The 12516-nt window shown below is 41.9% G+C and overlaps 1 protein-coding gene across 4 annotated transcripts in view; it reads left to right on the plus strand.

Moving 5' to 3' along the window:
- The window catches only part of LOC110523629 (colorectal mutant cancer protein), a 121919-nt gene that overhangs the window by 22829 nt on the left and 86574 nt on the right, over positions 1–12516 (plus strand). Inside the window, exon 1 of one of the 4 annotated variants that reach the window (XM_036977299.1) lies at positions 1388–1647. The exons of the other annotated variants lie outside the window; for them this stretch is intronic. Coding sequence (XP_036833194.1) covers positions 1600–1647 — 48 coding nt within the window. The 5' untranslated portion in view covers positions 1388–1599. Of the gene's footprint in view, positions 1–1387; positions 1648–12516 lie in introns of those variants that run through there. 4 annotated transcript variants of the gene reach the window in all.

Raw genomic sequence — 12516 nt, forward strand, 5'->3', positions numbered from 1 at the left:
TGTTTTTCAGAGTCAGTAGAAAGGCCTCTTTACTGACCTAAGTTTGAATAACTGTGACCTTAATCGCCGTCTGTAAGCTGTTAGTGTCCTAACGACCGTTCCACAGGTGCATGTTCATGAATTGTTTATAGTTCATTGATCAAGCATGGGAAACAGTGTTTAAACCCTTTACAAGTTATTTGGAATTATCTTTGAAAGACAGGGTCCTGAAAAAGGGATGTTTCTTTTTTTGCTGAGTTTGTGTGTGTATCTGTGTGTGTATGTGTGAGCATGTCTGAAATAGCTGCTTGTGTTGTTGTGTCCATCCACATCTTTGTGTGTGTGTGTGTATATGCTACTTTGCTATGTGGTCTCCTTGACACCTTGGTCGTTCCCCTAATGTGGCTTCCGGTCACATCTCAACATGTCATATCAAAAATCAAACCAATATCAATAGGGGGAGGGGTTTATTCTATGTTCCATTCAAAGTGCCGAGCAAGAGGTGGTCGTACTACCCATTTTTTCAAATCCTTATGTGACTGTCTTTCCCATTACCAACATAATCTAACCTTTCTGAATTAGCTAGTCTTATCGGCTAACAAATATTGCGTTGATCCATGTAGTCAAACGTTCATTACTGGTTGCTCTAAACCCCAGTCATCAATATATTAATGAAGTGCTCCAATCTGTTCATATTTAATAAGGCCTGAATGGGCTGCTAATGAACTGGTCTATTAGCGTACCCTACACACTATAATTAAGTCTACGAGAGGAGCCACAATGCCAGAAGTGCACTTTAATTGTTTTAACATTCTCCAAGAGTGGAGATGAGGGAAAGTTCTGGAATGCTGCCATTTCTAGAGCTCAGGGAGGGAGGGAGAGAGGGAGAGAGCATGCACTCTGTTGAACATACCATTAGTGCCGCGGCACTCTTTGGTGTGAGTGCTTGTCTGAGTTTCAGAGAGAGAGAGAGGTCTGGGAGTGGCACAGACCGACTGAAGGAATGAGAAGGGGGTGCTGCTAAAACTTGAATCCATATCGAAGAGAGGAGGTGGAGAGAACAAGAGGAGAGGGGGATAAGGAGGAACAACTGCTCGTAGACTGGAATCCGACAGACAGTCGAGCAGCAGAGACGATAACACACTGGGGAACGCTGCCCGCTACACACACATACACAGACGCACTGAGCCTGGCCCCGGGTGGCGGCAGCGCGTGGAGATGACGGGGGAGCGGCAGGGAAAAGGCGAGCCAGCCAAGAGAGACTCCATCAGTTTTCCTTGGTTACACTCGGGAACGGTTCTCCTGAGGGGCAGCAGGAGCGCTAATGACTTAACTGATAACGGATCATGGAACATGTGCCGGTGTGTGTGACTGTGCACTTCTGAACGCGAGCGGGTTTGTGTACACCTTTTGGTTTTTGCGTGTATGCTGCGTGTGTGTTCATTCTGATCACAGTGTGGGATTTTTCTGAATGAAGGTGGTTTGCCACAGCAGCCAGCGGCACTGGAGACTACATGCATCTGAAGACAAGGGACTAAGGGACTGCGTTTTTCTTTCATCGCATTTCTGTCGGAGAGAGAGCTCTGGAATCTTAATATCTTTTGAGAGTTTGGGGAAGTCATGAACTCTTCCGGAACAGTCGGAAAATTGGGGATCGAAGGGGGCGAGGTAAGACTGCACATTTCTGTACAAGTGGCCACATCAAAACTGTCTAATGTCTTGCTTGGAGGCTTGCCTCTTAGGTCTTTCAGGTCCACTGTGTAAGAGGTAGTTGTTCATTTGAAAAGGGTTGGATCTGAGTTTTCTCTTACTTTGTCTTAAAGGTTTGGTTTGGAAGTGGTTACTAGTGTCGTTAGGGTTTCTGTGAAATTCTCTTGTCACCCATTTCTAGGTTATTTCAAGGTTTGGCCAAGAAGTAGGACTCCTTTCTTATAATCCAGAAATGACAGCCAACTCGCTTGGAAGGTTTCAGTCAGAGCTGTCTGTCTTTCGTCCCTCTGTAAACACTTGTGCCCCTCCAGCTCATGGCTCAGACTCATCTGGACTAGTCCTCTACCCATTTCTCTCTCCCCGCAGTCCCCCCCTGCTTGCAGCATATTAAATCCAGGTGGGAGAGAGTTAGGTTCAGGCGAAATACCTCTCAAAAGGGAGGAAGAGAAGGGGTAGGAAAATGTAGGCGAAGTGCCTCGGGTATGTTATGCTCCCACAGTGAAAATAGAAGACCAGATAGCTACCAAATCAGCACTCGCTCCCTCTTTTTCTCTGTCTCTGTCCTTCTGACTCTGTAAAACAAGCTGTTTGTTTTCCAAGGGCTTTCGAGCGGGATAGTAAGCAAGCTCTGACTGTTAGTGTAAGCTCTTCTACAGAAGTGTTTCTTTCAGTTTCAAGGTCTTTATGGCCCCTTTCCCTTCTACCCTCACATCGTCCACAGATGAGAACGGTTAAATCTCCCAGAAAGTCACAATGGCCATCTGTTTCTGAAGATACAGGAAGTGAGGCTCTGTGTAGAGGTGCATTGTTGAGTGCCTCAAGTGGCCCAGGGCCCCTAAGTCTACATGTCTCTATATGCAGGGCCGGCCCTAGCCTTTTGGGGGCCCTAAGCAAGGTTTGATTGGAAGGCACCCCTACCTCATACAAACTTGTATGCCATCTGTAAATACAAATGAAATTGTTAAATTACGAGTAGAAGTCGTCCGATTAATCAGAATGGCTGATTAATTAGGGCCGATTTCACTTTTTCATAACAATCGGTAAACGGCATTTTTGGACACCGATTGTGGCCGATTACATTGCGCTCCACAGGGAGCCTGAGTGGCAGGCTGACTCCCTGTTACGCGAGTGCAGCAAGAAGCCAAGGTAAGTTGCTAGCTAGCATTAAACGTATCTTATAAAAAACAATCAATCTTAACATAATCACTAGTTAACTACACATGGTTGATATTACTAGTTTATCTAGCTTGTCCTGCGTTGCATATAATCGATGCAATGCCTATTAATTTCTCATCGAATCACAGCCTACTTCGCCAAACGGGTGATGATTTAACAAGCGCATTTGTCGTTGCACCAATGTGTACCTAACCATAAACATCAATGCCTTTCTTAAAATCAATACACAAGTATATATTTTTAAACCTGCGTATTTAGTTAATATTGCCTGCTAACATGAATTTATTTTAACTAGGGAAATTGTGTCACTTCTCTTGCGTTCTGTGCAAGCAGAGTCTGGGTATATGCAGCAGTTTGGGCTGCCTGGCTCGTTGCGAACTGTGTGAAGACCATTTCTTCCTAAGAAAGACCGTAATTAATTTGCTAGAATTGTACATAATTATGACATAACATTGAAGGTTGTGCAATGTAACATAAATATTTAGACATAGGGATGCCACCCGTCAGGAAAAATATGTAACGGTTCTGTATTTCACTGAAAGGATAAACGTTTTGTTTTGAAAATATAGTTTCCGGATTTGACCATATTAATGACCTAAGGCTCGTATTTCTGTGTGTTATTATGTTATAATTAAGTCTATGATTTGATATTTGATAGAGCAGTCTGACTGAGCGGTGGTAGGCAGCAGCAGGCTCGTAAGCATTCATTCAAACAGCACTTTTGTGTGTTTGCCAGCAGCTCTTCGCTGTGCTTCAAGCATTGAGCTGTTTATGACTTCAAGCCTACCAACTCCCGAGATTAGGCTGGTGTAACCGATGGCTAGCTAGTTAGCAAGGTGCGCGCTAATAGCATTTCAATCGGTGACGTCACTCGCTCTGAGACCTTGAAGTAGTAACACAACGTGCCATTGGAACACAGCAGTGATGGTTGCTGATAATGGGCCTCTGTAGATATTCCATTAAAAATCAGCCGTTTCCAGCTACAATAGTCATTTACAACATTAACAGTGTCTACACTGTATGTCTGATCAATTTGATGTTATTTTAATGGATGAAAAATGTGCTTTTCTTTCAAAAACAAGGACATTTCTAAGTGACCCCAAACTTTTGAACGGTAGTGTAAGTATTCACACCCCTGAGTCAATACATGTTAGGATCGCCTTTGGCAGCGATTACAGCTGTGAGTCTTTCTGAGCAAGTCTCTAAGAGCTTTTCACACCTGGATTTTTACAACATTTGTAAAAATTCTTCAAGCTCTGTCAAGTTGGTTGTTGGTTAATGGTAGACTGCCATGTTCAAGTCTTACCATATATTTTCAAGACGATTTAAGTCAGAACTGTAACTAGGCCACTCAGGAACATTCAATGTCATCTTGGTAAGCAACTCCAGCGTATATTTGTTCTTGTGGTTTAGATTGTTGTTTTATGATATCCTGCTGAAAGATTAATTTGTCACCCAGTATCTGTTGGAAAGCAGACTGAACCAGGTTCTTCTCTAGGATTTTTCCTGTGCTTATTGTTTTCTGTTTTTTTAAATCCTAAAAAACTCCCTAGTCCTTTCCGATGACAAGCATACCCATAACGTTGATGTAGCCATCACCATACTTCAAAATATGAAGAGCGGTACTCAGTGATGTTATGTTTGGTTTGCCCCAAACATAACGCTTTGTATTAGGGACATAAAGTTTATAATTTTGCCACATTTTCAGCTTTACTTTAGTGCCTAATTGCAAACAGGATGTGTTAGAATATTTTTATTCTGTACAGGCTTCCATCTGTTTACTCTGTCATTTAGGTTAGTATTGTGGAGTAACTACAATGTTGATCCATCCTCAGTTTTCTCCTATCACAGCCATTAACTCTAACTGTTTTAAAGTCACCATTGTCCTCATGATGAAATCCCTGTGTGGTTTCCTTCCTCTCCGGCAGTTGAGTTAGGAAGGATGCCTGTATCTTTGTAATGACTGGGTGGATTGATACACCATCCAAAGTGTAATGAATAACTTCACCATGCTCAAAGGGATATTCAATGTCTGCTTTTTTTTTTTTTTTTTTTTTACCCATCTACCAATAGGTGCCCTTCTTTGCGAGGCATTGGCATGCCTCCCTGGTCTTTGTGTTTTGATTCTGTGTTTGAAAGTCACTGCTTGACTGAGGGACCTTACAGATAATTGTATATGTGGGGTACAGAGATGAGGTAGTCATTAAAGTTAAAATTCATGGTAAACACTATTGCACACAGAGTGAGTCCATGCAACTTATTATATGACTTATATGACATGCCTTGCACATTGTTAAGCACATTTTTACTCCTGAACTTTATTTTGTCTTGCCATAACAAAGGGGTTGAATAATGACTCAAGTTTACATTTTTAATTAATTGTGTAGGGCAGTGACACAAAATCTAAATGTAATCCTTTTTAAATTCAGGGTGTAACACAAGAAAATGGTGAAAAAGGCAAGGGATGAGAATACTTTCTGAAGGCACTAAAGTAATACTGCAAAAAATAGCACAGCAAAAATGTAGCTTAAATTCAAAGCCTTATGTTTGGGTTAAACACAACACATCACAGTGTAATTGCCTTATTTTCAAACATGGTGGGGGCTGCATCATGGTGTGGTTATGCTTGACATCGGCAAAGACTGGGGAGCTTTTCAGGATTTCAAATAAATAGGATGCAGCTAAGCACAAGCAAAATCCTAGAGGTCAACCTGCTTCAGTCTGCTTTACACCAGACACTGGGAGAGGAATTCACGTTTCACCAGGAAAATAACCTACAAAAACAAAGACAAATCTACACTGGAGTTGCTTACCAAGACAACATTGAATGTTCCTGAGTGGCCAAGTTACAGTTTTTACTTAAATCTGCTTGAAAATCTATTGCTGTCAGCCACGACCCCTAACACCTTGACAGAGTTTGAGGAATTTTGAAAAGAATAATGGGTAAATGATTTCATAATACAGGTGTGCAAACCTATCATGTGACTTACCCATGAAGACTCGCAGCTGTAATTGCTGCCAAAAGTGTTACTAACATATATTGACTTATCTAATCAAGGCATACTAGTGTGTTATTTTTCATAAATCTTTCAAAAATGTCACTCTGACAATAGTATTTTGTGTAGATCGTTGACAACAAATGACAAATCCATTTTAATCCCACTCTGTAACACAATAAAATGAGAAGAAATCCAAAGGAGGTGTAGACTTTCTATAGGCACTGTAGGTATGTTTCAATCCTATGGATACTTTGTCATGCCTTGCCTGCAGCCAATTTCAATGGCGAGATGGGGTGAGCGGGGGAGAGAGAGTGAGTAGACAGAGTTCAGTTTTCGTAACCAACAATGTGTGTTCGAGCTCTTTAGGGACAGAGCAGGGGCTAGAGAGAACATTATGCATGAACGTGTTGACACTTTTACTTCTTCCCCTGACTTACCCTGCAGCTCTTGACTTACCCTGCAGCTCTGGTAAAGCAATGTTCAGTCACTAACCCTGCCGCTCTGGTAAAGCAATGTTCAGTCACTAACCCTGCAGCTCTGGTAAAGCAATGTTCAGTCACTTACCCTGCAGCTCTGGTAAAGAAATGTTCAGTCACTTACCCTGCAGCTCTGGTAAAGCAATGTTCAGTTACTAACCCTGCAGCTCTGGTAAAGCAATGTTCAGTTACTAACCCTGCAGCTCTGGTAAAGCAATGTTCAGTCACTAACCCTGCAGCTCTGGTAAAGCAATGTTCAGTCACTAACCCTGCAGCTCTGGTAAAGCAATGTTCAGTCACTTACCCTGCAGCTCTGGTAAAGCAATGTTCAGTCACTAACCCTGCAGCTCTGGTAAAGCAATGTTCAGTCACTAACCCTGCAGCTCTGGTAAAGCAATGTTCAGTCACTTACCCTGCAGCTCTGGTAAAGCAATGTTCAGTTACTAACCCTGCAGCTCTGGTAAAGCAATGCTCAGTTACTAACCCTGCAGCTCTGGTAAAGCAATGTTCAGTCACTAACCCTGCAGCTCTGGTAAAGCAATGTTCAGTTACTAACCCTGCAGCTCTGGTAAAGCAATGTTCAGTCACTTACCCTGCAGCTCTGGTAAAGCAATGTTCAGTCCCTAACCCTGCAGCTCTGGTAAAGCAATGTTCAGTCACTAACCCTGCAGCTCTGGTAAAGCAATGTTCAGTCACTTACCCTGCAGCTCTGGTAAAGCAATGTTCAGTTACTAACCCTGCAGCTCTGGTAAAGCAATGTTCAGTTACTAACCCTGCAGCTCTGGTAAAGCAATGTTCAGTTACTAACCCTGCAGCTCTGGTAAAGCAATGTTCAGTCACTAACCCTGCAGCTCTGGTAAAGCAATGTTCAGTCACTAACCCTGCAGCTCTGGTAAAGCAATGTTCAGTCACTAACCCTGTAGCTCTGGTAAAGCAATGTTCAGTCACTAACCCTGCAGCTCTGGTAAAGCAATGTTCAGTCACTAACCCTGCAGCTCTGGTAAAGCAATGTTCAGTTACTAACCCTGCAGCTCTGGTAAAGCAATGTTCAGTTACTAACCCTGCAGCTCTGGTAAAGCAATGTTCAGTTACTAACCCTGCAGCTCTGGTAAAGCAATGTTCAGTTACTAACCCTGCAGCTCTGGTAAAGCAATGTTCAGTTACTAACCCTGCAGCTCTGGTAAAGCAATGTTCAGTCACTAACCCTGCAGCTCTGGTAAAGCAATGTTCAGTCACTAAACCTGCAGCTCTGGTAAAGCAATGTTCAGTTACTAACCCTGCAGCTCTGGTAAAGCAATGTTCAGTTACTAACCCTGCAGCTCTGGTAAAGCAATGTTCAGTTACTAACCCTGCAGCTCTGGTAAAGCAATGTTCAGTTACTAACCCTGCAGCTCTGGTAAAGCAATGTTCAGGGCCTTAGGCGATTCCCCAGAACCACCAGCCAATTCAAACACAACGCTGGCTTTTTCCAAACTAGGATCTTCAGAAAATCACATTCCTGCATGCACGAGCGCATACTCTGAACCTAAACAGGGAAAGCACACGCTTCCTTATCAGATGAACTGTACTTAGACCATCAAAGACAGCCCGTCTCCCATGTCGTTTTATTTTTTCACTACCCTCACATCAACTAGAAAAACATATATTGTCTGGGCAGATGTTTTAGAAGCCCTTTACCTTCAATTTATAGTGAGGGAAAGCAGACTGGATCTATCAGTGACTTAACAGCCGTAGTATTGTAAATGTAGCATTCAGTCATCGTTTGCGCCGCTGATGTACTACAGTGGAGCGTAGAGCATCATGAACTACGGTCGAGGCACTCGATCGATGCGGGGAGGATTTGGAAGAGACGACATCACACCGGACACGAAGGCTGCACGAATATAGTCTCTGTGCCTCCACCGGTTGGTACGCAACCTTGATTTCCGGCCCCTCTGAATTGGTCTTCTAACTCCGCCAACTGAAAACAAGAGAGAAGCAGGGGCTGCAGGTAGAATTTACGAGCTTCTCCTGGTAGGTAGAGTAAACCAGAACAATGACCCAGTGCAGGAATGAATTACCCTGGCACTTTTTAATTTTATTTATCCTCATATTTAATGATAGGTCCCCTCTGTATACTTGATGGTCTCTTTCAAATGTCCTGTCACATATTTATGAAGTTGTTACATTTCTGAATTCATTATGGGAAGTGAGGGAGCATATTGATTGAGACAACATTGAGTGCTATAATTCAACAGTCTCTGACGTTTATTGTTCAAGTGACACATTTTGTTCAAGTGACACATTTTCATCTACATTTTGATTAAAGTTAGTTTAATAACATTATGAACTAGACCTACATAATGTTAGGATCCCGAGTGGCGCATAGGGCGGCGCACAATTGGGCCAAGCGTTGTCCGGATTAGGGGAGAGTTTGGCCGGGGTAGGCCGTCATTGTAAATAAGAATTTGTTCTTAACTGACTTGCCTAGTTAAATAAAGGTACAATAAAAACAATACAATTAATCATTGATAGTAGGTGTTGTGGTTTTATGTTCCCTTGTGGAATAGTCTGCATAGTGAAACACTTTAGTGTTCAGTCTCTAGGCCCGGCTCTCCAACCTTGTTTCTGGAGTGCTACTGTCCTGTAGGTTTTCCCTCCAACCCTGTTCCTTCCTGTAGGTTTTCCCTCCAACCCTGTTCCTGGAGAGCTACCCTCCTGCTCTAGGCCTATATATTTGACCAAGGTATCAGTAACTTTATAACAGGCTGTTTTTCTTAACAGTAGTTTAATGAGCTCTGTTTCTCCCTGGTAGCCTTGATCACAGAGGTTGTTTCATGCTAATATTTTCCTACTCTGTACAAACATCAAAGGGCTGTATGTGGAGATACGTCATCCATCACACAGAAATAGTCAGGGGTTATTTGTGCTATGCATCATATCCATTCGTGTACATGGAGAGAAAGAGAGAGCATGGACTCCACCACTGCTTTATACGGAACATATACAGTGGGTATAGATTAGAGGTCGACCGATTAATCGGAATGGCCGATTAATCAGGGCCGATTTCAAGTTTTCATACCAATCGGAAATCGGTATTTTGGGCTCCGATTTGCCGATGTAAAATATATATATATATATATATATATATATATATATATATATATATATATATATATATATATATATATATATATATATATATATATAGACCTTTATTTAACTAGGCAAGTCAGTTAAGAACACATTCTTCTTTTCAATGACGGCCTAGGAACGGTGGGTTAACTGCCTTGTTCATTGGCAGAATGACAGATTTTCACCTTGTCAGCTCGGGGGATTCAATCTTTGAACCTTACAGTTAACAAGTCCAACGCAATAATGACCTGTTACGCGAATGCAGTAAGCCAAGGTAAGTTGCTAGCTAGCATTAAACTTATCTTATAAAAAACAATCAACCATAATCACTAGTTAACTACACATGGTTGATGATATAACTAGATATTATCTATCGTGTCCTGCTATATAATCTGACTGAGCATACAAGTATCTGACTGAGCGGTGGTAGGCAGAAGCAGGCGCGTAAACATTCATTCAAACAGCACTTCATATAATAACTACAACCTAAAACTTCTTACCTGGGAATATTGAAGACTCATGTTAAAAGGAACCACCAGTTTTCATATGTTCTCATGTTCTGAGCAACTGAAACGTTAGCTTTCTTACATAGCACATATTGCACTTTTACTTTCTTCTCCAACACTTTGTTTTTGCATTATTTTAACCAAATTGAACATGTTTCATTATTTACTTGAGGCTACATTTATTTTATTGATGTATTATATTATGTTAAAATAAGTGTTCATTCAGTATTGTTGTAATTGTCATTATAATTTATTTTTTTAATCGACCAATTAATCGGTATAGGCTTTTTTTGGTCCTCCAATAACCGGTATCGGCGTTGAAAAATCATAATCGGTCGACTTCTAGTATAGATCACTGTTTCCTTAGGGTTCACGTGACTGACCAGAAAAACGCAAAAAGCCAGTGCCAGCGCACCAGAGGTGTGTCGTCGTGGTGATAGTGCTCGAGCTCCATGCATAATGTTCCCGTGCTGCTCAGTCAGATATGGCCATGTGCTTGTTGCTAATTACTTGCTTAAGTGGTTCTCCTTCATAGCTCTCATCCTCCATTCCCTCTCACCATAGGCATATTCTTATGATAAGAAGGGCTAGAGCCACCCCAGATGGCAAAGGCATCCTTCTTAGTACAGACATAGACCCAGCACTGACTCTGTTCTAGTTCTGTGGCGGTGTGCAGTGCATCTTCTCCATTATCGGCGTTCAAAGTCTGCTGGTACGTTGCAAAGCCCGAAAGGCATGGTCTTGAACTGCAAAAGCCCTCAACATGTAGTGTGCTATTTAGGCAATCAACGAACTAGCGGCAGCAGCCAACAAACTAGCGACAGCAGCCAACGAACTAGCGGCAGCAGCCAACGAACTAGCGGCAGCAGCCAACGAACTAGCGTCAGCAGCCAACGAACTAGCGTCAGCAGCCAACGATCTAGCGACAGCAGCCAACGAACTAGCGACAGCAGCCAACGAACTAGCGACAGAAGCCAACGAACTAGCGACAGCAGCCAACGAACTAGCGACAGCAGCCAACGAACTAGTGACAGCAGCCAATGAACTAGCGACAGCAACCATTAAAGACCAATATCAGCAAAATATATGATGAACGATACAGGTGTTCTATTGAAGCCCAGAGTGTTTATTAGCTAGTCCTGGAAAACCTGTTGTAAGCTTTTCCAGTGCAGCTGCTCCTAAAATGTGGTCAATCCAGCGCTTTGAAAGAGACACCATGTCATTTTAAAGGAGAATCAAGAGACAATTTTATATTCTGTACTTAATATTTACCAGAGTGAACCTCTTACTTATCAAAGTAAGGCTTCATCTGAACACCAGCCATAGGCATTTTTATGGTTGTTAAGTATATATTTATTTTTGTCATACAGTATATTAATGTTCATAGAGTTATTTTAACTATGTTTGATAAAGATTTGATTCACGGTTAGTCTTTGTTCTTCTGTCTTTGTCATCAGTTTAACTTTAGGGTTCAAGACTGCCATAGAAATCTGCACATTAACCAACTCCTTGCCACTAATAACTAGTTTAACTCTGACAAACTACATTAACACATTTCAGCCAATTCATTTAAATTCCATCTCTCTCAAACAATTCCACTTTAAATTACTCTGAAGGACTCTTACTGTATTTCTGTGACGTATTTGAATAAGGTTTGAAACTATATGTACAAGGCTGAAAGTAGGGAAGTTAACCAAGGTTTCCCCTGAATAATGACCCTTGTCAGTCTGAAGTTGCAATATCCTGGAGCAGCAGGACTGACTGGGGCCCTTACCTCAATGTACCTAATTGAAATCATTCATTTACTGGGGGAGCCCTCATTAACTCCCTTCTTTAGGTCTTTAGCAGGTAATTAGAGTGAAGTACCAGGGCCCCAGAGAGAGGAACACTGAGAATCACACACACACCAATGAAAATATGCATGTTCATGTGCACGCACACACACACGTGTTCTATATACGTGCACACGCACACCGACACTTATAGATTTACAAATTCACATACTTTCACATAGGCACACATTCAGAAACACACAATCACACATATATGCACTTTTGGAATCAGAAACACACATACACACTTTTGTATCTCCTATACTCACTCACACGTGGACTTTCTCACTCCATTTCTCATTTCTCTCTGAGAGAGAGGGTAGATCCACTGCCAATTAGGGCTGCACAAGTACTGTATAACCCTGTAACTGCCAGTTATGGATGGAGACGTCATGAAAATAAAATAACCATCAAAACATTTATAAATAGATTACAAATAGCTGACTGAAAATGGGATGGCTGGGCATTCGTACAGTTATTTATTTTTTGTGTTATTCAAATGGTTATTACAGTGACCGCGGTATGGACCTGGAGCATTTAACAATTGGAAATGAGGCTTGAGAGTGAGGAGAGGGAGATAATTCACCTTTCAGTGTATTAAGCTGCAAAACCACAATTTGAGCCTGTTTTCTCCGTTCCTCCCTCTTTCTCTCCTCTCTTTCTTTCCACCAGTCAAAACAAACCGGGCTATTTATAGAAATGAAATGATAAAATCTCTAAAGCT

Source organism: Oncorhynchus mykiss, chromosome 5, assembly GCF_013265735.2.
Source record: "Oncorhynchus mykiss isolate Arlee chromosome 5, USDA_OmykA_1.1, whole genome shotgun sequence".
Classification (NCBI taxonomy): domain Eukaryota; kingdom Metazoa; phylum Chordata; class Actinopteri; order Salmoniformes; family Salmonidae; genus Oncorhynchus; species Oncorhynchus mykiss.